Raw genomic sequence first — 25,004 nt, forward strand, 5'->3', positions numbered from 1 at the left:
AGGGTCTATGGTCAAGGTTTTTGGGGGTGGCCTAAAAGGGTCTATGGTCACGGTTTTAGGGGTGTCCTAAAGGGGTCTATGGTCACGGTTTTTTACAGTGACCAAAAAGGGGCTATAGTCACGGTTTTTCAAAAAAGGGTGACCTAAAATGGTCTGTGGTCACATTTTTGGGGGGTGACCTAAAGGGGTTTATGGTCACGGTTTTGAAGGGTGACCTAAAAGGGTCTATGGTCACAGTTTTACGAAAGGATGACCTTAGTTCTAACCCTAACCTTAAGCCTAATTACTATTCAAGAATATTTTTGTAGCTAAATTGAGTTTTGATAATTTGAATTTAAATTAATTAAAATTTAAAATTTTAATAATTGAAAACTAATTCAAATTTTATATAATTTAATTTAAATATTAAAATTTTAAATTTAATTTTATAAATAAAATCCTTTTAATTAAATGAGAGAGGGAGGAGCCGCGCTGCTGCCGCCATCCATCCTGCCTCGCCATTCTCGCCCTTGTCGTCGCCGTCGCAGCTCGTCGTCCTTTGTCTCGCTCTGTCACCGTCGTAAGCTCGTCTTTCCGCTTTGGCCATCAATTCTTTCTTTGCCGTGAGTTGGTGTAACATCCCAAATTTTTTAATAATTAAATTTATTATATTTGTTAAAATTAAAGTTCCGGTGATAAAAAAATAAAGAAAAGTTATATCATTTAATTTGAATAATTAATATTTTTGATAATAAACTATGTTTTATAAAATGTGATTAATATGTTTATTTTATAATTTAAATTAAAAATAATTAATTGAATTTAGTAATATGTTGATAAATAATGTTTTTAAATATTTTTGATAGAATATATTTAATTTTAAAATTACTCCATCCAACAATTTTATTAAAATATCTATTCATATCTATTTTTATTCCTTTATAAAATTCTTAATTTTGTAACTTTAATTTTCAAATTGAATTAGAAACCTAATTCCCAAATTAAAGAACCCTAACCCGAGTCACAAAAAAAAAAAGAACCCTAACCCTAATCCCTCCTCACCACTCAGCCCCATCCCCTTTCCCTTTAATCCCTTTCAAACGTAACACAGCAGCAGAGAAGGAGAGCTATGATCGAAAAAGAGGAAGAGCCACGCTGTCGCCGCTGTCCAGCCGCCTCGCCACCACCGTCGCGCCGCCACCGCGCCATCGTCGCTCCCAGCTCGCCGCCATCCTCCACGTCATTGCCGCCATTGTTCGCAAAGAGGAGAGAGAGAGAGACGTTGAGACAGAGCAGCGCCGAGAGGGAGAGGAGCTTCCATCATCGTCGATTCGTGCACGCCAAGGGTTCCATCGCAGCCAACCCGTCGCAGTTGGTGTCGCTGCCGTCTCTGTTGGATTCCACCGTGGAGAAGAGAATGACACGAGGGAGAGAGGGAGACAGAGCCGTGCGAGCCAGAGGAGGCACTGTCCTCGTTGTTGCTGCCACGGTCGCTGGTGAGTCGTGCACCGCCATCAGAGTCATCAGAAGACAACATCAGCCTTCTTGTTCTGGTTTCGATTCCTCCATTTCTAAAACTGTAACACTCATTCTTGTTCTGCTTCAAACTTGTTCCTTTGCCATGTTCTTGTTCTAATCCTAGTCACATATTCTTATTTTAGTTCTGCCACTTTGCTTCAAAATTGCTGTTGTAACTCGTATTGGTTTTGGGACTGTTGTGGCTGCTGCTGGTTTTGTTCGAAGCTACTGCTGTTGTGAGAAAGGAAAAAGGAATTTGTCGCGGTTAAGGAATTCTTCGAGTTCCGGTTATCTGAGGTAGGGGATTTATTTTAAAATTAACTGTTTTAATTTATGAATACCAATGAAGTTTAGTGAGTAACTGCAAATAATTTATAAATGTCTTGTTTGGTTAATTGATGAAAATTGATGAAATTGAGATTGTTGGTGATTATGAATATGGTTGAATGTAATGAAATTGTGATGAGATTGATTTATAGCTGTGTTTGAGGATGATAATTTCTGTTGGTTGTGTGATTTGATGATGATGAGGGTATGCTTGAAATGCTGTTGGAAGTTGATGAACTATTATGAATATGTATGTGTAATTTTGTGAATTATTGATTCCGAATTCTTGGAACTATACTACTAATTCTAATAACTATGTTTAATGAAATGGAAGTTGGAATTGCGATATTGGAAGAGTTCTAGGCTTAGATACAAAAGTGGGAGTGTAAGGTTGCTTAATTGTCATTAAATTGAAATATGATTAGTTAATTATTGAATGAAATATATTTGAGAAAAGTTAGTTGTTGTGATTACTCTGAATTATGATTGAAGCTGGATGTGGTTCTGAATTACTCTGAAAAGTTTGCTTATTTTATTTTCTTGTGATTGTGCTGTTTGTCTTATTGTGACTTGCTTGTATGTTGAATTGAATCTTTTACTTGTACTATTAGTTTATGAATGTATTAAAGTGATTACGAGTTGCTGTTTTGATTAAGAATTAATTATGTGGCTAAGAGATGGTTAATGTGACTAGTTTTATATTTAGAATCTGTTTTGAGTTTAGAGATTTTAAAAGAGGTAATTATTTAAAGTAAGACCAAGAGCATTTTCAAAAAATTTGATAAAAATATAGTTGAATTTGATAAAACTAGAGATTTGAAAACTATCATAGTTGAATTTGTTGTTGCAAATTATGATTTGAGATGAATTTGTTGTCGTATGTTGAATTGTTGCTGAACATATCACTGAGCTTTAGTTTTGAAAGGAAGAATGGAGATGTACCCCAAGTGAGTTAAATACTTCTGCAATAAATAATTCATGTCAATGCTATTACAAAGGAAGATTTCCTTGCTCGGTTGCTCCCAATGAACTTGAACCTTTTAAGAATTTTTCTTCTCAGGTAATAAATATTCATGTTAATAATTTTCAATTTTAGTTGAAGCATGATTACTAATACTTAACAATGAAGGTTTGATGTTAATGCAGCTTGCTGCTTTGGACTTTATTGCATGTGCAACTGCTGATGTATTTTCCATGACAGATTCTAGTACCAACTCTCAGCAATGGTGTCTGGATTCAGAAGCTACTATGGTGGCGATCATGCTCCCACTTTGAGGCCTAATTAACAAGAAGAGGCTGGCATGTGTAGACAACCTTAACACCATCAATCAACACACTCACGCACCCATTGTATAATATTAGACTAAGACCAGCCCAATGCACATGGAGCTGAATTACTTATACTATATAGTAGTATAGATCTAAAAATGTTATTACTTATAACTTAATTTATGTATAATTTTATTGATTTTATTGATATGTTAGTTGGTTACTTTAATCACAACTTATCTTAATTGTTGATTGTCATTTTTTATTTTTAGATTTATTTTGTGATTATCATCATTTTGGGATGTGATTATGCTTTAAAAAATAAAATTAAATCTCATAAAACAAAATAGGCTATGGTCACGGTAAAAAACCGTGACCATAGATATGGCTATGGTCACAGTTTTGAGGAGGGGTGACCATAGAGGCTATGGTCACGGCCAAAACCGTGACTATAGATAAGGCTATGGTCACGGTTTTAAGGAGGGGTGACCATAGATGCTATGGTCACGGCCAAAATCGTGACCATAGATATGGCTATAGTCATGGTTTTGAGGAGGGGTGACCATAGGCTCTATGGTCACGGCCAAAACCGTGACCACAGATAAGGCTATGGTCACGGTTTTGAGGAGGGGTAACCATAGAAGCTATGGTCACGGCCAAAACCGTGACCATAGATAAGGCTATGGTCACGGTTTTAAGGAAGGGTGACCATAGATTGCCCTATGGTCACGGTTAAAAACCGTGGCCTAAAGTGTCAGAATTTGAAAATTGTAATCGTGACCATAGAAACCGTGACCATAGGTAAAAAAACCGTGACCATAGACCTATGGCCACGAGGGAATAGGCCACGGTAAAAAACCGTGACCATAGGTCCAAAACCGTGACCATAGATCTATGGTCACCCTTTTCACTAGCTATGTACCGTGACCATAGGCCTTTTTTTTGTAGTGAACTGAACACATATTAAAAAAGGGAGTAAGCTGTCGATGGTGAAGGAGTAGCCGCCACAACGAAGGGTCAAAGAATCGGCCTCGGAATGATCAACAAAATGCCTGATGAGCCGGAGTAAGTATTGGGAGCATTGGCCAAATCAAGGGTTTGAGGGTGTATTGAAAGAACTGAAGATTGATGGTTTAGAGGTTATAGTAAACTCTCGTTGCAAGTATAGTTACTAAACCAAACAATCAACCTTTCTTACAAACGTTTTGGTTGTCACAAGTAACAAACCCCTTTTAAAATTGATAACCGAAGTATTTAAACCTCGGGTCGTCTTCTCAAGGAATTGCAGGGAAGTATGTTCTTATTATTGGTTATGAGTCTTGTAAATTGGGGGTTTTGAAAGTAAGGAAGCAGTATGTTGAACGATAAGAAGAATAAAATAAATAAATAACTATAGAATAGACTTTTGGTAAGGTATGAAAACTGGAAGTCCTATCCTGGTTATCATTATCAATTGTAATGAGAATTGGATTTTTCTCCCACTTTGTTAACCTCTAACTATAAAGGTAAGTTAAGTGGATGAATTAATTTTTATTCCTCAAGTCCTAGTCTTTCCTTGGGAAAAGTTAGAGTTATTAGAACTCAAATTAATTCTTGAAGAATTCCAATTTTCAATCAACAGAGTTTGATAACTCAAGAGTCACCAATTATTTAACCAAAGCCAAAAGGGAAAATATCTAAATTAAATTAAAAGCATTTGTGTAAATAAAGCAAAGCAAAATTAAATCTGAAAATACCTCAAATTGCATTAATAAAAGAAATCAAATCTAACATGAATATTCATAAATTAATTGGGAAAATAAATAAAAGGAACATTGAACCTGTGATTGAAGTTGTAAGTTGAAATAATAAAGTTGAAATCCTAATCCTAATCCTAAGAGAGAGGAGAGAACCTCTCTCTCTAAAAACTACATCTAAATCCTAAAATTGTGAATATGAAAACTTATGATCATGAATGGATGCATTCCCCCACTTTATAGCCTCTAATATGTGTTTTCTGGGCCGAGAACTGGGTCAGAAACAGCCCAGAATTCGCTGGTTGCGAATTCAAGCATGCTGATTTTTCGTCACTGCGACGCGTCCGCGTGGAGCACGCGTTCGCATTGCCTAGCGTCAGGGCAACTATGGCATATTATATATCAAATCGAAGCCCCGGATGTTAGCTTTCCAACGCAACTGGAACTGCGTTGTTTGGACCTCTGCAGCTAAAGTTATAGCTGTTTGAGTGCGAAGAGGTCAGGCTGGACAGCTTAGCAATTTCTCCAACTTATTGTATTTCTTCCACTTTTGCATGCTTCCTTTCCATCCTCTGAGCCATTCCTGCCCTGTAATCTCTGAAATCACTTAACACACATATCAAGACATCTAATGATAATAAGAGAGGATTAGACATAAGGAATTTAAGGCCAAAGAAGCATGTTATCAATCATAGCACATAATTAGGAAGGCAAATGTAAAACCATGCAAATAGTATGAATAAGTGGGTAAAGAGTTGATAAAAATCACTCAATTTAGCACAAGATAAACCATAAAATAGTGGTTTATCATGTATGCAGTCTGAAAACACCAAGTTAAGGAAATAACAGTATAGTGGGTCGTCGCTCACGTAAACCACATAGTAAAAAATATCACATTGGGCCGATGTGCGCCAAAATAGGCCGGTTATCGTTGAATTAGAACCGGAGCATCAATTAGTACCAAATAATTAAATCCTCAAGACAAAATGCGAGCACAAAGCAACACAAAACTGCTATATGTAAAAATAAACGGAATAGAGCATGCAAAACGTGAACCGTGAAAGAGAATGCCACGCCAACCTAGACATATTCGTTACCATGAAAGCAACATCGAGGGCTTACTAAATGGATCACATAATAACCACGAAAATACACAATGCAAATTAAAAAACATTGATAAATAAAACATGGAGCTAGCGAGCCCAATCATGGGAAATGCATCACACAGAGGCGACACCATACAATCAAAGGCGGAGAAACATTAACTAATGTCTAATGCCTAACGCCTAGATTATTCACCTAATGGAAAGAGAAGATCACATAAAACAATGCACAACACACCACAACACATTTTTTCACACACATATAGAAAACTCCATGCTACCCTTGATGGAAACAACTCCGGCCCATCTTATGCGGCCAACAAATCTGACGACTCCATCAGTCAGACCAATAGAATGGAATTGTGCCTCCGATACGATGGCATCAAGCGATGGATCAAAGGCATCGAAGCCATGGATGAAATGACTGATACCGAGGAGGTCGATACCAAACACAACACATGGCGTATCGGTCAGGTTAGGATCACCAACAAAGAGATGCTGACCCCACTCTATTCCACCAGAAGGTCCAAAGTTGATGGTCATCAGATGACTCCGAACCTAGTAGAAGACCGCTCATAGTTAACAAAATCCACACAATCATGGTGCCTAATCAAAGTAGGGTGCTCCACACATACACCTGTACCTATTTCAATCTCATTCCATGTAGAATCTAGCGTGGAGTACCTAACCACAGAAACCGGTTTCTTACGAAACCTCCCTTCACTATTGACCCAAAAAATATAATGATTGGCAACCGCATAGCTACTGCCTAGTCTATCAACTATTGGCGGGGTCCGAACAGAGCGACTCCACTGACCCGCATTCGAATTAAAGATCTGCATGTCGTATCCAGCACCTGCCATGTGACGCTTTGCGAGGCTGAGAATCTTATAGTAATCACTACCAACCACGCCAACAAAGGCATAAACAGACTAGTCATCACGGTGGTTGAAGTGGTAACAGTCAGACCCTGGATCAGGAATAATAGACCTCCAAGAGCCCAACGGATCCCATATAACCAACGAACTGGAACGGCCATCGGTAGGATACCTAGCACAAAGCTTGCCCATGGTCGATCCCACCAAGGAAAACCACATCCAGACAAGAGGAGCAGTCACCAGAACCTCCACACGAGTTTTGAAGACGTACAGAGACAGCCGCCCCACAATCAACCTCTTTCAAAGGATTGTCCAAATGAAGGACCACCGCCTTCCCTCCTTTTGACTTCAAATGAGTTGCCATGTTATCTGCCAGGTTCAACCTATTTTACGAATCACGCGACATGCATCTGCCCCTTCCTATTATTTTTCCATCGGATAGAAGAAATATCTTCAGAATCAAGTCCGTTGGCAGCACCGAGAGGTTGGAATTTGTTGGATCCCAGGAATGGCCACCGTCGAAGACGGCATCAATCTGTGCGGTGGATGATCAGGAGCTTCCAACTGGGTGCTGATCTTCATGCTAGCCGTTGAGGAGGAAAAGTGAAAAAGATAAGGGATAACATACGAAAAAGAGAGAATACAAATGCTAGGTAAATGGGGAAATGAGATCTTTACGTGGTGTGATGTGGCTAGACGGTGAGTCTGGTTCTTCTTAAATACATAGCAACAAAATATAGATATATAGATATATAGATATATTTTCTTCGTTTAATCCTTTACTCCTTGAATTATTCTGTTACTCATGGCTTATACGCTTGCATATATTTAATTTTACTATAATTTATAATTTAGATAATTTATATTTTATATGTTTCTATGAGAGCTAGAACAACAACAACCTCACCAGTCTAATAATGTTGGTAATAAATGTGAGCAACCAAATAAGACTTATAGTAAACTCCGGGGCAACGACACTTGGTCACTAAACAACATTATGATGCATGAATTGATGAAAGTCCAGGCTGGTGAAAGGTGGTCGTTGAAAAGGAGAATGCATTAATTCATGATAACCCAGGGTGATGACACGTGGATTCCGAATACGTTGCTAAAACCGAGATTTAAGATATTAACTAAGATTAGTATAAACCCAGTGCATATATATAATTAATATTTATCTACATCAATACATTTAATACTATTGTTTACTTACTATAAACAAGATTAAATGTACATTATTATTTTAATATTCATACTAAAAAAACTTACAAGATAATTAGCAATGTGAAATTCAAAACGATCAACTTTTTTAATTTTTTACTTCTTAGGTATTATAATTTTGCCAAAATGAAAATTTTGGATTGAGAATATGAATGTGGTGTTCTTCTTTTTGAGAATGATGACAATGAAGATGTTAGAAAAAAGAGACTAAACTGAAGAAAGGATTTATGTATTATTGAGTGTATTCAAGTTATCTGGAATGATACAATATAAAAGAGTATTTATAGGGGCTAAGAGAATCGTAATAATAAAGACGTAATATTATATAATAAATATTCATATATACTAATAAATTCTAATGAATGCTAATTGATCATAATATATTCTGACATCCCCCCTCAAACATTCAAACTGAAGTGACAACTTGAGTTTGAAACGTATTTAAAATAACAAAATAAAAGAAATGCATAACTGATAGAACGGGTGCAGACAGAACTGCCGCTGTCTGAAAGAAGAGCATACGGAACTTTCAGAAGGAAGCGCAGATGGAACTACCACTGTCTGAAGGAAGCGTAGAGGAACTGCTGGAAAGAAACGCAGACGGAACTACCGGAAGAATGATCAACTGCCGAAAAACTACTGAAAAGATGGCGAACTGCCGAAAAACTGCTGAATAGTGACAAAGTATAAAGAGATGAAAAACTATCGGAAGGTGACGAAAAATATATGGTTTCTCCATGAGAATAAATAAGTAGTGAATGAGCTAATCGGTTAGGTGAGAAAGTATCAAAGCATTGATAAAAGAAAAGAAAAAAATGGCACGAAAGAAAAGTATGAAAAATATATTTCAACCGAAAAAAAACAACCTATCGTCCTCAAGGAGGATACCATGGCTCTGATACCATGTTAGAAACAAGAGACTAAACTGGAGAAAGAATTTGTGTATTATTGAGTGTATTCAAGTTGTCTGTAATGATACAATATAAAAGGGTATTTATAGGTGTTAAGAGAATCGTGATAATAAGGACGTAATATTCTATAATAAATATTCAGACATACTAAATAATTCTAATGAATGCTAATTGATCTTAATATATTCTGACAGAAGAAGTGAATGGAAATGAGAGTAGAGTGAACGAGAAAGAGAAGACAGAGAACACCCTCCCACCCCACGCATCCTCACGTCAACCATTTGCATGGATGACACCTAGACAAAGGACAAATCTGAGGCTCCGAATTGCACAGAGTTGATGACCATCAGATCTTCGTAGATTTAACCGTGTCCATTGGATTAGCATGCCTCACAAATCTGAGGGTCCAATTTGAAAACCCATTCTTAGTCGTCCGATCGTGTTGGAATCAAATCTGGTCGTCTGTTGTTGCACGCGTGTCACTGTCGATCGCAAATCTGAGGATCCGATTTGCAAGCAATATTGATCTTCCGATTTATGGTGGGACAATCCTGAGGTTCCAATTTGTTCTCTCCCGTCTTCCACACTCTTGGATTACACAAAAATCTCCAATAATAGTGAGAACACCATTGAGGGGCAATATCAAAATTAAAAAGCAGTTTTTTTAATGTACACTCCTACATATGAGTTAATAACCTATATGTGGTGACCAAATTTCGCCAAGCAAAAAGAAAATTTCACAAATTATTTTTATAAGAGAGAAGATCAACCACATCGCACATGTAGGTGGCACATATGGCACATACACCTTCAAGGTTGCCGTATTGAACTTTTTCAGCACATTATAATGTCCATTGTTTTGTTTCAAAGCAAGAAACTCAAATAAATACTTTACGAAATTGAATTCTTAGGACTTTTCAAACAAGTGTTAAGGTCCTAACAAGCATCAGGAATAAAAACTTTTAACTTACATCTTATGAAAAACACACTGATAATCATCGATGCCAGCCGTTATTAGCAAACTGTAATATTATAATACTACAAATCTGCTTTTGAAATTTATTGTAACCAATTACTGTTTTAGTAATCCTCCGAATCACATTTCTATTTAACAAAAGTAACCAATGTAGAATCATTCTTGCCTCTAGACTTTACTCCGTCAACCTTATTTCTTCAATAAATATTTTAAAATTAAATGAAACCAAAAAAGACAGACATTTATCCCGAAAAGCAAACTGTAATAAGAAGTTGTATTCTTCAAAATTCATTTATTTATCTATTTTTCTAGAACATAGTTACATGAAGTGAAGTTTATTGATGGTGTTAGAGAATCATTAGAATCATTTTAGATCAGTTAGCATCATTTATATTTATATAGCATATCTGTATATTAATTGTAGGATTCTATACTTTTATTACTTTGATTCTTCTGGTACTTATATATACCCCTTGTACATTGTACTTTTCATCACACTCAATAATACACAAATCCTTTCTCTAGTTTAGTCTCTTGTTTCTAACATGGTATCAAGAGCTTAGGTTGTTTTTTTTTTTCAAAAACAATTGATTTCTAGCTCTTTTATCTTATTTCACCGACAGTACTTTGTCCTCCGTTTTCGGCTCCTTCCCGACCCTTTGGTTCGTCACCGCCGCCACCCTCACCTTCTTCTCGTTGCAGGACTCTCCCTATGGTTTTTTGGTGAGCTCTTTCCGATTTTGCTCTCCTTTTTCTCGTTTTCGGCTCCCAAGTTGCAGCTTTTTCTCTCATCTTCGTGATCTTTGTATCTGCTATTATGAAAAAGTCAGCTGTTTTTGCTACCACACACAGAAATGATAAATTCTGTCAAAATTGTAACCGTTTTGGGCACCTCTTCCCCTTTTGTCCCTCTGTTGAATGTCGCACATGCCACCAGCAAGGTCATATTAGCTACCATTGTTCACAACTGTTCTGCCATTATTGCAAGCTCTCGGGACATTTAATTACTACCTGTCCTACTCGCCCACCACGTCTTGCGCCTGCTTCTGTTGTTGATGCTACTCCTGAATCTACCACCTCTGCTCCTCTCAACTCATCTCCTGTCTCTCTATCTGATATTGCGTCTCTTCTTTAGCGCCTTCTCTCCATTTCAGGTAATACACCTGCTGCTCTTTCGACTCCTCCAAGTAATTCTAAATGGTATTTTGACTCGGGATGCTTTAATCACATGTCTCCATTGCGGAATCTCTTCTCGTCTCTGTCGACCACTACAAATGGACCTTCTGTCAATACTGCTAATGGTTCGCTCTTGCATGCAAAACACAAGAGTTCTATCTCCCAGTCGACTCTTAATCTTCCTGATACTTATTTTATTCCCAACGTAAACTTTAATCTTATTTCTATTGGTCAACTTGTTGATCTGGGTTTTGATGTCACTTTTTCTATCTCTGATTGTCGTGTACAGGATCGTCGGACGGGACAAGTCATCGGGACTGGACGTAAGGTTGGAAGATTGTTTGAAGTCGAGAATCTTCATATTCCTCATGTACCAAATCTTTGTGCTGCTTCTTCTCCATCTACCCTTCACTTATGGCATCAACGTCTTGCCCAAAGCTCCTTAGGAAAATTGCGTCCTCTTGTGTCTTGGTGCACAAAATTATGATCTCTGAAATGGTGCCAAAAACTTGGTACGCACGAACGTAATTTCAACTCTTTTTCACAACTGCGCACAACTAACCAGCAAGTGCACTGGGTCGTCCAAGTAATACCTTATGTGAGTAAGGGTCGATCCCAAGGAGATTGTCGGCTTGAAGCAAGCTATGGTCATCCTTGTAAATCTCAGTTAGGCATATTCAAATGGTTATGGGGTTTTGATAATTAAAATATAAATAAAATAGAAAATAAGATATAGATACTTATGTAATTCATTGGTAGGAATTTCAGATAAGCGTCTGGAGATGCTTTGTTGCTTCTGAACCTCTGCTTTCCTATTGCCTTCTTCCAACCATGCGTTACCTCCTTCCATGGCAAGCTGTATGATCCTCTCGGATGAAAACAAATCCATATGCGCTGTCACTGCATGGTTAATCATCTGTCGGTTCCCGCTAGCATCGGAATAGGACCATTGTCCTTTTGCACACTGTCACTTGTGCCCCACATTCGCAGGTTTGAAGCTCATCACAGTCATCCCTTCCCAGATCCTACTCGGAATACCACAGACAAAGTTTAGACTTTTCAGATCCCAGGAATGGCTGCCAATAATTCTAGCCTATACCACGAAGGTTCTAATCTTAGATTAGAAACCCAAGAGAATATACTCCAGCTGTCGTCCAATGACTACGTTGAATATCATGTAGATCGCTTTGTGGTTGTCAGGCACGCGATCTTGGCTAAGCGAGTAACGAAGATTTGGTGATTATCATGGGTCACCCCTTCATTCTGACTTAACTGGATTAAGTACGAGAGTATATCTTGGAGAAGTAGGCGTGAATTGAATAGAAAACAGTAGTAATTGTATTAATTCATGAAGAACAGCAGAGCTCCACACCTTAATCTATGGGGTGTAGAAACTCCACCGTAGAAAATACATAAGTGAAAAGAGGTCTAGGCATTGCCGTGAGGCCAGCCTCCAAACATGTACAAAGTCTATGATAACATAAGATTGATCAAAGATGGTCAAAAGACCTAAAGGTCGTCAAAAGACAGAAAATAAATCTCTAAAAGTAGTTTTTATACTAAACTAGTAACCTAGGGTTACAGAAAATGAGTAACTAAGTGCAGATAGTGCAGAAATCCACTTTCGGGGCCCACTTGGTGTGTGCTTGGGCTGAGCATTGAAGGGTTTTCGTGCTTAGGTTGTTCCTGGAGTTAAACGCCAGCTTTGGTGCCAGTTTGGGCGTTTAACTCCAATTCTGGTGCTAGTTTGGGCGTTTTACGCCAAGATATTTTAGGCTGACTTTGAACGCCAGTTTGGGCTATCAAATCTCGGGCAAAGTATGGACTATTATACATTTCTAGAAATCCCAGGATGTCTACTTTCCAACGCAATTGAAAGTGCACCAATTGGGCTTCTGTAGCTCCAGAAAATCCACTTCAAATGCAAGGAGGTCAGAATCCAACAGCATCTGCAGTCCTTTTTCAGCCTCTGAATCAGATTTTTGATCAGGTCCCTCAATTTCTGCCAGAAAATACCTGAAATAACAAAAAAACACACAAACTCATAGTAAAGTCCAGAAATGTGATTTTTGAATAAAAACTAATAAAAATATAATAAAAGGTAACTAAAACATACTAAAAACTATGTAAAAATAATGCCAAAAAGGGTATAAATTATTCACTCATTACAACACCAAACTTAAATTGTTGCTTGTCCCCAAGCAACTGAAAACAAAATAAGATGAAAAGAAGAGAATATACAATGAATTCCAAACTTATCAATGAACTTAGTTCTAATTAGATGAGTGGGACTTGTAGCCTTTTTGCTTCTGAACAGTTTTGGCATCTCACTTTATCCTTTGAAGTTCAGAATGGTTGGCATCTATAGGAACTCAGAATTCAGATAATGTTATTGATTCTCCTATTTCAGTATGTTGATTCTTGAACACAGCTACTTTATGAGTCTTGGCCGTGACCCTAAGATTTTTGTTTTCCAGTATTACCACCGGATACATAAATGCCACATACACATAACTGGGTGAACCTTTTTAGATTGTGACTCAGCTTTGCTAGAGTCCCCAGTTAGAGGTGTCCAGAGCTCTTAAGCACACTCTTTTTTTTTTTTTGCTTTGGACCACGACTTTAACCGCTCAGTCTCAAGCTTTTCACTTGACACCTTCACGCCACAAGCACATGGTTAGGGACAGCTTGGTTTAGCCGCTTAGGCTAGGATTTTATTCATGTGGGTCCTCCTATCCATTAATGCTCAAAGCCTTGGATCCTTTTTACCCTTGCCTTTTGATTTAAAGGGCTATTGGCTTTTTCTGCTTGCTTTTTTTTTTTGCCATTTTTTTCTTTTTTTTTTTCATTTTTTTTCTGCAATCTTTTCACTGCTTTTTCTTACTTCAAGAATCAATTATATGATTTTTCAGATTATCAAATAATATTTCTCCTTTTTCATCATTCTTTCAAGGGCCAACAATTTTAACATTCATAAATAACAAATTCAAAAATATGCACTGTTCAAGCATTCATTCAGAAAACAAAAGGTATTGTCACCACATCAAAATAATTAAACTAATTTCAAGATAGAATTCGAAACCATGTACTTCTTGTTTTTTTGTAATTAAAAACATTTTTCATTTAAGAAAGCTGAAGGATTCATAGGACATTCATAGCTTTAAGACATAGACATTAGACACTAATGATCATGTAATAAAGACACAAATATAAATAAAACATAAGGCATAGGAAACGAAAAACAGGAAAAATAAGAACAAGGAAATTAAAGAACGGGTCCACCTTAGTGATGGCGGCTAGTTCTTCCTCTTGAAGATCTTATGGAGTGCTTGAGCTCCTCAATGTCTCTTCCTTGCCTTTGTTGCTCCTCCCTCATGGCTCTTTGTTCTTCTCTAATTTCATGGAGGAGGATGGAATGCTCTTGTTGAGGTCCATGAGTGGGCTCTCTTGTTTGCTCCATCCTTTTCTTAGTGATGGGCTTGTCCTCTTCAATGAGGATGTCTTCCTCTATGAAAATTCCAGCTGAATTGCATAGGGTACAAATGAGATGAGGGAAGGCTAACCTTGCCAAAGTAGAGGGCTTGTCCGCCACTTTGTAGAGTTCTAGGGATATGATCTCATGAACTTCTACTTCCTCTCCTTTCATGATGCTATGGATCATGATAGCCCGGTCTATTGTAACTTCAGACCGGTTGCTAGTAGGAATGATAGAGCGTTGGATGAACTCCAACTATCCCCTAGCCACGGGTTTGAGGTCAAGCCTTCTTAGTTGAACCGGCTTGCCTCTTGAATCTCTCTTCCATTGAGCGCCTTCCACACAAATGTCCCTAAGGACTTGGTCCAACCTTTGATCAAAGTTGACCCTTCTAGTGAAAGGGTGAGGATCTCCTTGCATCATTGGCAAGTTAAATGCCAACCTCACATTTTCCGGACTAAAATCCAAGTAATTCCCCCGAACCATTGTGAGCCAATTCTTTGGGTTCGGGTTCACACTTTGGTCATGGTTCTTAGTGATCAATGCATTGGCATAGAACTCTTGAACCATTAAGATCCCGACTTGTTGAATGGGGTTGGTGAGGATTTCCCAACCTCTTCTTCGAACTTCATGTCGGATCTCTAGATATTCACTCTTTTTGAGCTTGAAGGGGACCTCAGGGATCACCTTTTTCTTGGCCACAACTTCATAGAAGTGGTCTTGATGGACCTTTGAGATGAATCTCTCCATCTTCCATGACTCGGAGGTGGAAGCAATTGCCTTCTCTTTTCTCTTTCTAGAGGTTTCTCCGGCCTTAGGTGCCATTAATGGTTATGAAAAAACAAAAAGCTTAGCTTTTCCCACACCAAACTTAGAAGATTTGCTCGTCCTCGAGCAAAAGAAGAAAGAAAGGAGGATAAAAAGAAGAAATGGAGGAGATGGAGGGAGGTGAGTGATTCGGACAAGGGGGTAGTAGTGTGTATGATGTGTGAAATTGAAGGTAGTAAGGAGGGGTATTTATAGTGTAGGAGGGAGGGGGAATTCGGTCATGAATTCGGTCATGAAGGGTGGGTTTGGGAGGAAAATGGTTTGAATTTGAATGGTGAGATAGGTGGGGTTTAATGATGGATGTGAGTGGTAAAAAGAATATGGGGAAGTGGGTAAGATTTGATAGGTGAAGGGTATTTGGGGAAGAGGTATTGAGGTGATTGGTCAAGGGTACTTGGGGAAGAGTGTTACGGAAAGGTGTGAAGAGGAGAGAAGAAGAGGTAGGGATCTTGTGGGGTCCACAGATCCTGAGGTGTCAAAGAATTTAAGTCCCTGCACCAATCTGGCGTTCAAACGCCCATTCTGTGCCAAATCTGGCATTTAACGCCAGCTCTGCTACCTTTCCTGGCGTTAAACGCTAGTCTGCTGCCCTTTTCTGGCGTTAAACGCCAGTCAGATGCCCATTTCTGGCGTTTAACGCCAGCCAGATGCCAAACAGCCCTTTCTGGCATTAAACGCCCAGAGTGCTTCGCATTCTAGCGTTTAACACTCAGAATGCTACCAGGTTGGGCGTTAAACGCCCATTCTGCTATCCTTACTAGCGTTTAAACACCAGTAAGCCTGTCCTCCAGGGTGTGCTATTTTTAATGCTATTTTTTATTCTGTTTTTTATTTTTCATTTGTTTTTGTGACTTCACATGATCATCAATCTAAAGAAAATATAAAATAACAATTGAAAATAAATAAATATAATTAAATAACATTGGGTTGCCTCCCAACAAGCGCTTCTTTAATGTCAATAGCTTGACAGTGAAGCTCTTAGAGAGCTTCACAGAGACTCAGAGTTTAATGGTGGCCTCCCAAAACCAAACTTAGAAGTTGAGTGTGGGAGCTCTATTTGACTCTGTGTTGAGAGAAGCTTTTCATGCTTCCTCTCCATGGTTACAGAAGAAGATCCTTGAGCCTTTAACACAAGGTAGTCCTCATTCAATTGAAGGACTAACTCTCCTCTATTCACATCAATCACAGCTCTTGCTGTGGCCAGGAAGGGCCTTCCAAGGATGATGGATTCATCCTCTTCCTTCCCAGTGTCTAGGATTATGAAATCAGTAGGGATGTACAGGCCTTCAATCTTTACTAAGACATCCTCTACAAGTCCATAAGCCTGTTTCCTTGAATTGTCTACCATCTCTAGTGAGATTCTTGCAGCTTGCACCTCAAAGATCCCTAGTTTCTCCATTACAGAGAGGGGCATGAGGTTTATCCCTGACCCGAGGTCACACAGAGCCTTCTCAAAGGTTATGGTGCCTATGGTACAAGGTATTAAGAACTTTCCAGGATCCTATTTCTTCTGAGGTAATTTTAGTTGAACCAGATCATTTAGTTCATTGATGAGCAATGGGGGTTCATCCTCCCAAGTCTCATTACCAAATAGCTTGGCATTCAGCTTCATGATTGCTCCTAAATATTGAGCAATTTGCTCTTTCAGCAATATCTTCATCCTCTTCAGAGGAAGAATACTCATCAAAGCTCATGAATGGCAACAGTAAGTTCAGTGGAATCTCTATGGTCTCTATATGAGCCTCAGATTCCTTTGGTTCCTCATTAGAGAACTCCTTGGAGGCTAGTGGACATTGGTGCACGAAATCGTGATTGTTCATTCCCCATCAACGGCGCCAAAAACTTGGTACGCACGTTCATAATCTTAATTCTTCTTCACAACTTCGCACAACTAACCAGCAAGTGCACTGGGTCGTCCAAGTAATAAACCTTATGTGAGTAAGGGTCCATCCCACGGAGATTGTCGGTTTGAAGCAAGCTATGGTCATCTTGTAAATCTCAGTCAGGCAGATTCAATTGGTTATAGAGATTTGATAATTAAAATATGATTTAAAATATAAAATAAGATAGAGATACTTATGTAATTCATTGGTGAGAATTTCAGATAAGCGTATGGAGATGCTTTGCTCCTTCTGAATCTCTGCTTTCCTACTGCTTCCATTCAATCATTCATACTCCTTTCCATGGCAAGCTGTATGTTGGGCATCACCGTTGTCAATGGCTACTTCCCGTCCTCTAAGTGAAAATGGTCCAAATGCGCTGTCACCGCACGGATAATCATCTGTCGGTTCTCGATCATGTTGGAATAGGATCCAGTGATCCTTTTGCGTCTGTCACTACGCCCAACATTCGTGAGTTTGAAGTTTGTCACAATCATCCCTTTCCAGATCCTACTCGGAATACCACAGACAAGGTTTAGACTTTTCGGATCTCAGGAATGGCTACCAATAATTCTAGCTTATACCACGAAGACTCTGATCTGAACCAGGAGCCCAAGAGATAAGCGCTCAATCCAAGGTAGAACAGAAGTGGTTGTCAGGCACGCGTTCATAGGTTGAGAATAGTGATGAGTGTCACGGATCATCATATTCATCATGGTTGAAGTGCAAGCAAAAATCTTAGAATAGGAATAAGCTTGAATTGAATAAGAAAACAATAGTACTTTGCATTAATTCATGGGAACAGCAGAGCTCCACACCTTAATCTATGGTGTGTAGAAACTCTACCGTTGAAAATACATAAGTGATGAAGGTCCAGGCATGGCCGAGTGGCCAGCCCCCTAAACGTGATCTCTGGACATAAAATTATTCAAAGACTAACCAGAGATATAAAATAAATCACTAAAAGTAGTTTTTATACTAAACTAGTAGCTAGGGTTACATAAGATAAGTAAATGATGCAGAAATCTACTTCCAGGCCCACTTGGTGTGTGCTTGGGCTGAGCATTGAGCTTTCATGTGTAGAGACTCTTTTTGGAGTTAAATGCCAGGTTGTAGCCTGTTTCTGGCGTTTAACTCTGATTTGCAACCTGTTTCTGGCGTTTAACTCTAGAATAGGGCAGGAAGTTGGCATTTGAACGCCAGTTTGCATCGTCAAAACTCGAGCAAAGTATGGACTATTACATTTTGCTGGAAAGATCTAGATGTCTAATTTCCAACGCAATTGAGAGCGCGCCAATTGGGCTTCTGTAGCTCCAGAAAATCCATTTCGAGTGCAGGGAGGTCAGAATCCAACAGCATCTGCAGTCCTTCTTCGGTCTCTAAATCAGATTTTTGCTCAGGTCCCTCAATTTCAGCCAGAAAATACCTGAAATCACAGAAAAATACACAAACTCATAGTAAATTCCAAAAATGTGATTTTTGAATAAAAACTAATAAAAACATAGTAAAAACTAACTAAATTATACTAAAAACTACCTAAAAACAATGCCAAAAAGCGTATAAATTATCCGCTCATCACAACACCAAACTTAAATTGTTGCTTGTCTGCAAGTAACTGAAAATCAAATAGGATAAAAAGAAGAGAATATACTATAAATTCCAAAATATCAATGAAACTTATCTCCAATTAGATGAGTGAGACTAGTAGCTTTTTGCCTCTGAACAGTTTTGGCATCTCACTTTATCCTTTGAAGTTCAGAATGATTGGCATCTATAGGAACTCAGAATTCAGATAGTGTTATTGATTCTCCTAGTTCAGTATGTTGATTCTTGAACACAGCTACTTTATGAGTCTTGGCCGTGGTCCTAAGCACTTTGTTTTCCAGTATTACCACCGGATACATAAATGCCACAGACACATAACTAGGTGAACCATTTCAGATTGTGACTCAGCTTTGCTAGACTCCCCAATTAGAGGTGTCCAGGGTTCTTAAGCACACTCTTTTTTTTGCTTTGGATCACGACTTTAACCGCTCAGTCTCAAGTTTTAACTTGACACCTTCACGCCACAAGCACATGGTTAGGGACAGCTTGGTTTAGCCGCTTAGGCCAGGATATTGTTCCTTTAGGCCCTCCTATCCATTAATGCTCAAAGCCTTGGATCCTTTTTATTTTACCCTTGCCTTTTTATTTTAAGGGCTACTGGATTTTTGCTCTTGCCTTTTGGTTTAAAGAGCTCTTGGCTTTTTCTGCTTGCTTTTTCTTTTTCTTTTTTTTTCGCATATATTTTTTTTCTGCAAGCTTTTTATTCACTGCTTTTTCTTGCTTCAAGAATCAATTTTTATGATTTTTTAGATTATCAATAATATTTCTTCTTTTTCATCATTCTTTCAAGAGCCAACAAATTTAACATTCATAAACAACAAATTCAAAAGACATATACACTGTTCAAGCATTCATTCAGAAAACAAAAAGTATTGTCACCACATCAAAATAATTAAACTAATCTCAAGGATGAATTCAAAATTCATGTACTTCTTGTTCTTTTGTAATTAAAACATTTTTCATTTAAGAGAGGTGATGGATTCATAGGACATTCATAGCTTTAAGACATAGACACTTGACACTAATGATCATGTAGTAAAAACACAAAACATAGATAAACAAAAAGCATGGTAAACGAAAAAATAGAAAAATAAAGAACAAGGAGATTAAAGAATGGGTCCACCTTAGTGATGGCGGCTAGTTCTTCCTCTTGAAGATCTTATGGAGTGCTTTAGCTCCTCAATGTCTCTTCCTTGCCTTTGTTGCTCCTCCCTCATAGCTCTTTGATCTTCTCTAATTTCATGGAGGAGGATAGAATGCTCTTGGTGCTCCACCCTTAGTTGTCCCATGTTGGAACTTAATTTTCCTAGGGAGGTGTTGATTTGCTCCCAATAGTTTTGTGGAGGAAAGTGCATCCCTTGAGGCATCTCAGGGATTTCATGATGAGGAATTTCCTCATGCTCTTGTTGAGGTCCATGATCTCTTGTTTGCTCCATTCTTTTCTTAGTGATGGGCTTGTCCTCATCAATGAGGATGTCTCCCTCTATGTCAATCCCAGCCGAATTGCAGAGGTGACAAATGAGGTGAGGAAAGGCTAACCTTGCCAAAGTGGAGGACTTGTCAGCCACCTTGTAGAGTTCTTGAGGTATAATCTCATGAACTTCCACTTCCTCCCCAATCATGATACTATGGATCATGATGGCCCGGTCTACAGTAACTTCAGACCAGTTGCTAGTGGGAATGATAGAGCGTTGGATGAACTCCAACCATCCCCTAGCCACTGGCTTGAGGTCATGCCTTCTTAGTTGAACCGGCTTGCCTCTTGAGTCAATTTTCCACTAACCTCCTTCCTCACATGTGTCTATGAGGACTTGGTCCAACCTTTGATCAAAGTTGACCCTTCTAATGTAGGGGCGTGCGTTTTCTTGCATCATTGGCAAGTTGAACGCCAACCTTATATTTTCCAGACTGAAATCTAAGTATTTTCTCCGAACCATTGTAAGCCAATTCTTTGGGTTTGGGTTCATACTTTGATCATGGTTCCTAGTGATCCATGCGTTTGCATAGAACTCTTGAACCATTAAGATTTCGACTTGTTGAATAGGATTGGAGAGAACTTCCCATCCTCTTCTTCTAATCTCTTGTCGGATCTCTGGATACTCACTCCTTTTGAGCTTGAAAGGGACCTCAGGGATCACCTTCTTCTTGGCCACAACTTCATAGAGAGTGGTCTTGATGGACCTTTGAGATGAATCTCTCCATCTTCCATGACTCAGAGGTGGAAGCAATTGCCTTCTCTTTCCTCTTTCTTGAGGTTTCTCTGGCCTTAGGTGCCATTAATGGTTATGGAAAACAAAAAGCAACGCTTTTATCACACCAAACTTAAAATGTTTACTCGTCCTCGAGCAAAAGAAGAAGGAAAATAGTAGAAGAAGAAGAAAATGGAGGAGATGGAGGAGAAGAGTGTATTCGGCCAAGGGGGAAAGAAGTGTTTGTAATGTGTGAAAATGATGTAGTGTTGAGGGTTTTATATAGGGGTTGGGGAAGGGTTAGGGTTCGTGTATTAGGTTTTGGTTTGGGAGGGAAAGGATTTTGAATTTGGAGGTAGGTGGGGTTTTTGGGGAAGAGTGGATGGATGTGATTGGTGAGGGGTATTCAGGGAAGAGATATGGAGGTGATTGGTGAAGGGTATTTGGGGAAGAGTGTTATGAAAAGGTGTGAAGATGAGAGAAGAAGAGGTGGGGTAGGTGGGGATCCTGTGGGGTCCACAGATCCTGAGGGGTCAAGGACTTGGCATCCTTGCTCCATTTAGGCGTGTAAAACACCCTTGGATTACACTTCTGGCGTTAAACGCCAGATTGCTGCTTGTTTCTGGCGTTTAACGCCAGCTTTTCTCCTTGTTTTGGCATTAAACGCCAAGTAGATGCTCTGTTCTGGCGTTAAACGCCAGTTTGGTGCTTGTTTCTGGTGTTTAACGCCAGCTTGATGCTTCTTTCTGGCGTTAAACGCCAGTAAGCTCTTCCTCCAAGGTGAGCTATTTTTAATGCTATTTTTCATTCTGTTTTTTATTTTTAAGTTGTTTTTGTGACTTCACATGATCATCAACCTAAGAAAACTAAAATAATAATGAAAAATAAGTAGATATAATTAAATAACATTGGGTTGCCTCCCAATAAGCGCTTCTTTAATGTCAATAGCTTGACAGTGAGCTCTCATGGAGCCTCACTGATAATCAGAGCATGGCTGGGGCCTCTCAACACCAAACTTAGAGTTTGGTTGTGGCCTCCCAACACCAAACTTAGAGTTTGAATGTGAGGGTTTTATTTGACTCTGTATTGAGAGAAGCTTTTCATGCTTCTTCTCCATGGTTACAAAAGGAGAACCTTGAGTCTTGAATACAAGGTAGTCCTCATTCAACTGAAGGACTAACTCTCCTCTGTTAACATCAATCACAGCTTTTGTTGTGGCTAGGAAAGGTCTGCCAAGGATGATGGATTCATCCTCATCCTTTCCAGTGTCTAGGATTATGAAATCAGCAGGAATGTAAAGGCTTTTAACCTTCACTAGCACGTCCTCTACTAGTCCATAAGCCTGTTTCATGGATTTGTCTGCCATCTCTAGTGAGATTCTTGCAGCTTGTACCTCAAAGATTCCCAGTTTCTCCATTACAGAGAGTGGCATGAAGTTTATCCCTGACCCCAGGTCACACAGAGCCTTCTCAAAGGTCATGGTGCCTATGGTACAAGGTATGAAGAATTTTCCGGGATCCGGTTTCTTCGGAGGTAATGTCTGCCTCATTAATACACTCAGTTCATTGGTGAACAAGGGGGGTTCATCCTCCCAGGTCTCATTACCAAATAAACTGGCATTCAATTTCATGATTGCTCCTAGATATTTAGCAACATGCTCTTCAATGGTATCTTCATCCTCTTCAGAGGAAGAATATTCATCAGAGCTCATGAATGGCAGAAGGAAGTTTAATGGAATCTCTATGGTCTCTGTATGAGCCTCAGATTTCTTTGGTTCCTCAAAGGGAAACTCCTTTCTGTCCAGAGGACGTCCAATGAGGCTGTTCTCACTGGGACTCACGTCCTCCTCACTCTCTCCAGGTTTGGCCATGTTGGTCATGGTTATGGCCTTGTACTCTCTCTTGGGATTTTCTTCTGTATTGCTTGGGAGAGTACTGGGAGGAGTTTCAGTAATCTTCTTACTCAGCTGACCCACCTGTGCCTCCAAATTTCTAATGGAGGACCTTGTTTCATTCATGAAACTTAATGTGGTCTTGGATAGATCATAGACTATGGTTTCCAGGCCAGAATGGCTCTGTTCAGAATTCTCTGTCTGTTGCTGAGAAGATGATGGAAAAGGTTTGCTATTGCTAAACCTATTTTTTCCACCATTATTATTATTAAAGCCTTGATTAGGCTTCTGTTGATCCTTCCATGAGAAATTTGGATGATTTCTCCATGAAGGATTATAGGTGTTTCCATAGGGTTCTCCCATGTAATTAACCTCTGCCATTGCAGGATTCTCAGGATCGTAAGCTTCTTCTTCAGAAGATGCTTCTTTAGTACTGTTGGATGCAGCTTGCAATCCATTCAGACTCTAAGAAATCATATTGACTTGTTGAGTCAATATTTTGTTCTGAGCCAATATGGCATTCAGAGTATCAATTTCAAGAACTCCCTTCTTCTGAGGCGTCCCATTGTTCACAGGATTCCTCTCAGAGGTGTACATGAAGTGGTTATTTGCAACCATTTCAATGAGTTCCTGAGCTTCTACAGGGGTTTTCAGATGAAGAGATCCTCCTACAGAATGGTCCAATGACATTTTTGACAACTCAGACAGACCATCATAGAATATACATTTGATGCTCCATTCTGAAAGTATGTTAGTAGAACACCTTTTGATCAGTTGCTTATATCTTTCCCAAGCTTCATAGAGGGATTCTCCTTCCTTTTGTCTGAAGGTTTGGATTTCCACTCTAAGCTTGCTCATCTTTTGAGGTGGAAATAATTTGGCCAGAAAAGCACTGACCAGCTTATCCCAAGAGTTTAGGCTTTCCTTAGGTTGTGAATCCAACCATGTTCTAGCTTTGTCTCTTACAGCAAAAGGGAAAAGCATAAGCCTGTAGACCTCGGGATTAACTCCATTGGTCTTGACAGTGTCACAGATTTGCAAGAATTCAGCTAAAAACTGATGAGGATCTTCCAATAGAAGTCCATGAAACTTGCAATTTTGTTGCATTAGAGAAACTAATTGAGGCTTAAGCTCAAAGTTGTTTGCTCCAATGGCAGGAATTGAGATGCTTCTTCCATAGAAGTCAGAAGAGGGTGCAATAAAGTCACCAAGCATCTTCCTTGCATTGTTGGCATTGTTATTGGATTCGGCCATGTCTCCTTCTTTTTCAAAAATTTCTGTCAGGTCCTCTCCAGAGGGTTGTGCTTTAGCTTCTCTTAGTTTCCTCTTAAGAGTTCTTTCAGGTTCAGGATCAGCTTCAATAAGAGTGTCTTTATCCCTGTTCCTGCTCATATGAAAAAGAAGAAAACAGAAAAGAAGAGGAATCCTCTATGTCACAGTATAGAGATTCCCTTATGTAAGTAGAAGAAGAGAAGAATAGAAGAAGGAGAAGAGAAAAATTCGAACACAGAGAAGAAGAGGGGGTTCGAATTTTGTGTAGAAGAGAAGTGTTAGTAGATAAATAAATAAATAAATAGAAAGAGATGAGAGGGGGAAGAATTCGAAAATTAAATAAAATAAAATAAAAATATTTTTGTTTTTATTTAAAAAAATCAGTTAGTATTCGAAAATCAAAAAGAGAAACAAAATAAATTTTAAAAATTAAATAAATTACTTAATTAAAAAGATTTTTGAAAAGTTGGTTAGTGATTTTTGAAAATCAGAGAGAGGAAAGTAGTTAGATAGTTTTGAAAAAGATAAGAATTTTAAAATCAAACAAAAAGTCAAGTAGTTAATTGAAAAAGATTTTGAAAATCAATTTTGAAAAGATAAGAAGTTAGAAAAGATTTTGAAAATTGATTTTTGAAAAAGATATAATTGAAAATTATTTTGAAAAAGATTTGAAAAAGAAATTTAAAAAGATTTGATTTTTAAAATTGAAGTTGATTACTTGACTAACAAGAAACTACAAGATATGATTCTAAAATTTAAAGATTGAACCT

The 25,004-nt window shown here is 38.6% G+C and overlaps 1 protein-coding gene and 1 pseudogene across 1 annotated transcript; one reads left to right on the forward strand and one right to left on the reverse strand.

Moving 5' to 3' along the window:
- The first annotated feature begins 1,108 nt into the window (after positions 1 to 1,108).
- Positions 1,109 to 1,798, forward strand: LOC107624355 (uncharacterized). Its single transcript, XM_021113370.2, has 2 exons — positions 1,109 to 1,532; positions 1,641 to 1,798. Exons 1-2 carry the CDS (start codon positions 1,109 to 1,111, stop codon positions 1,796 to 1,798), a joined length of 582 nt encoding a protein of 193 aa, XP_020969029.2.
- Positions 1,799 to 6,184: 4,386 nt separating this feature from the next.
- On the reverse strand, positions 6,185 to 10,710 carry LOC148581774 (uncharacterized; annotated as a pseudogene).
- Between the last annotated feature and the right edge of the window lie 14,294 nt (positions 10,711 to 25,004).

Source organism: Arachis ipaensis, chromosome B10 (genome assembly GCF_059453495.1).
Source record: "Arachis ipaensis isolate K30076 ecotype BB chromosome B10, ASM5945349v1, whole genome shotgun sequence".
Classification (NCBI taxonomy): domain Eukaryota; kingdom Viridiplantae; phylum Streptophyta; class Magnoliopsida; order Fabales; family Fabaceae; genus Arachis; species Arachis ipaensis.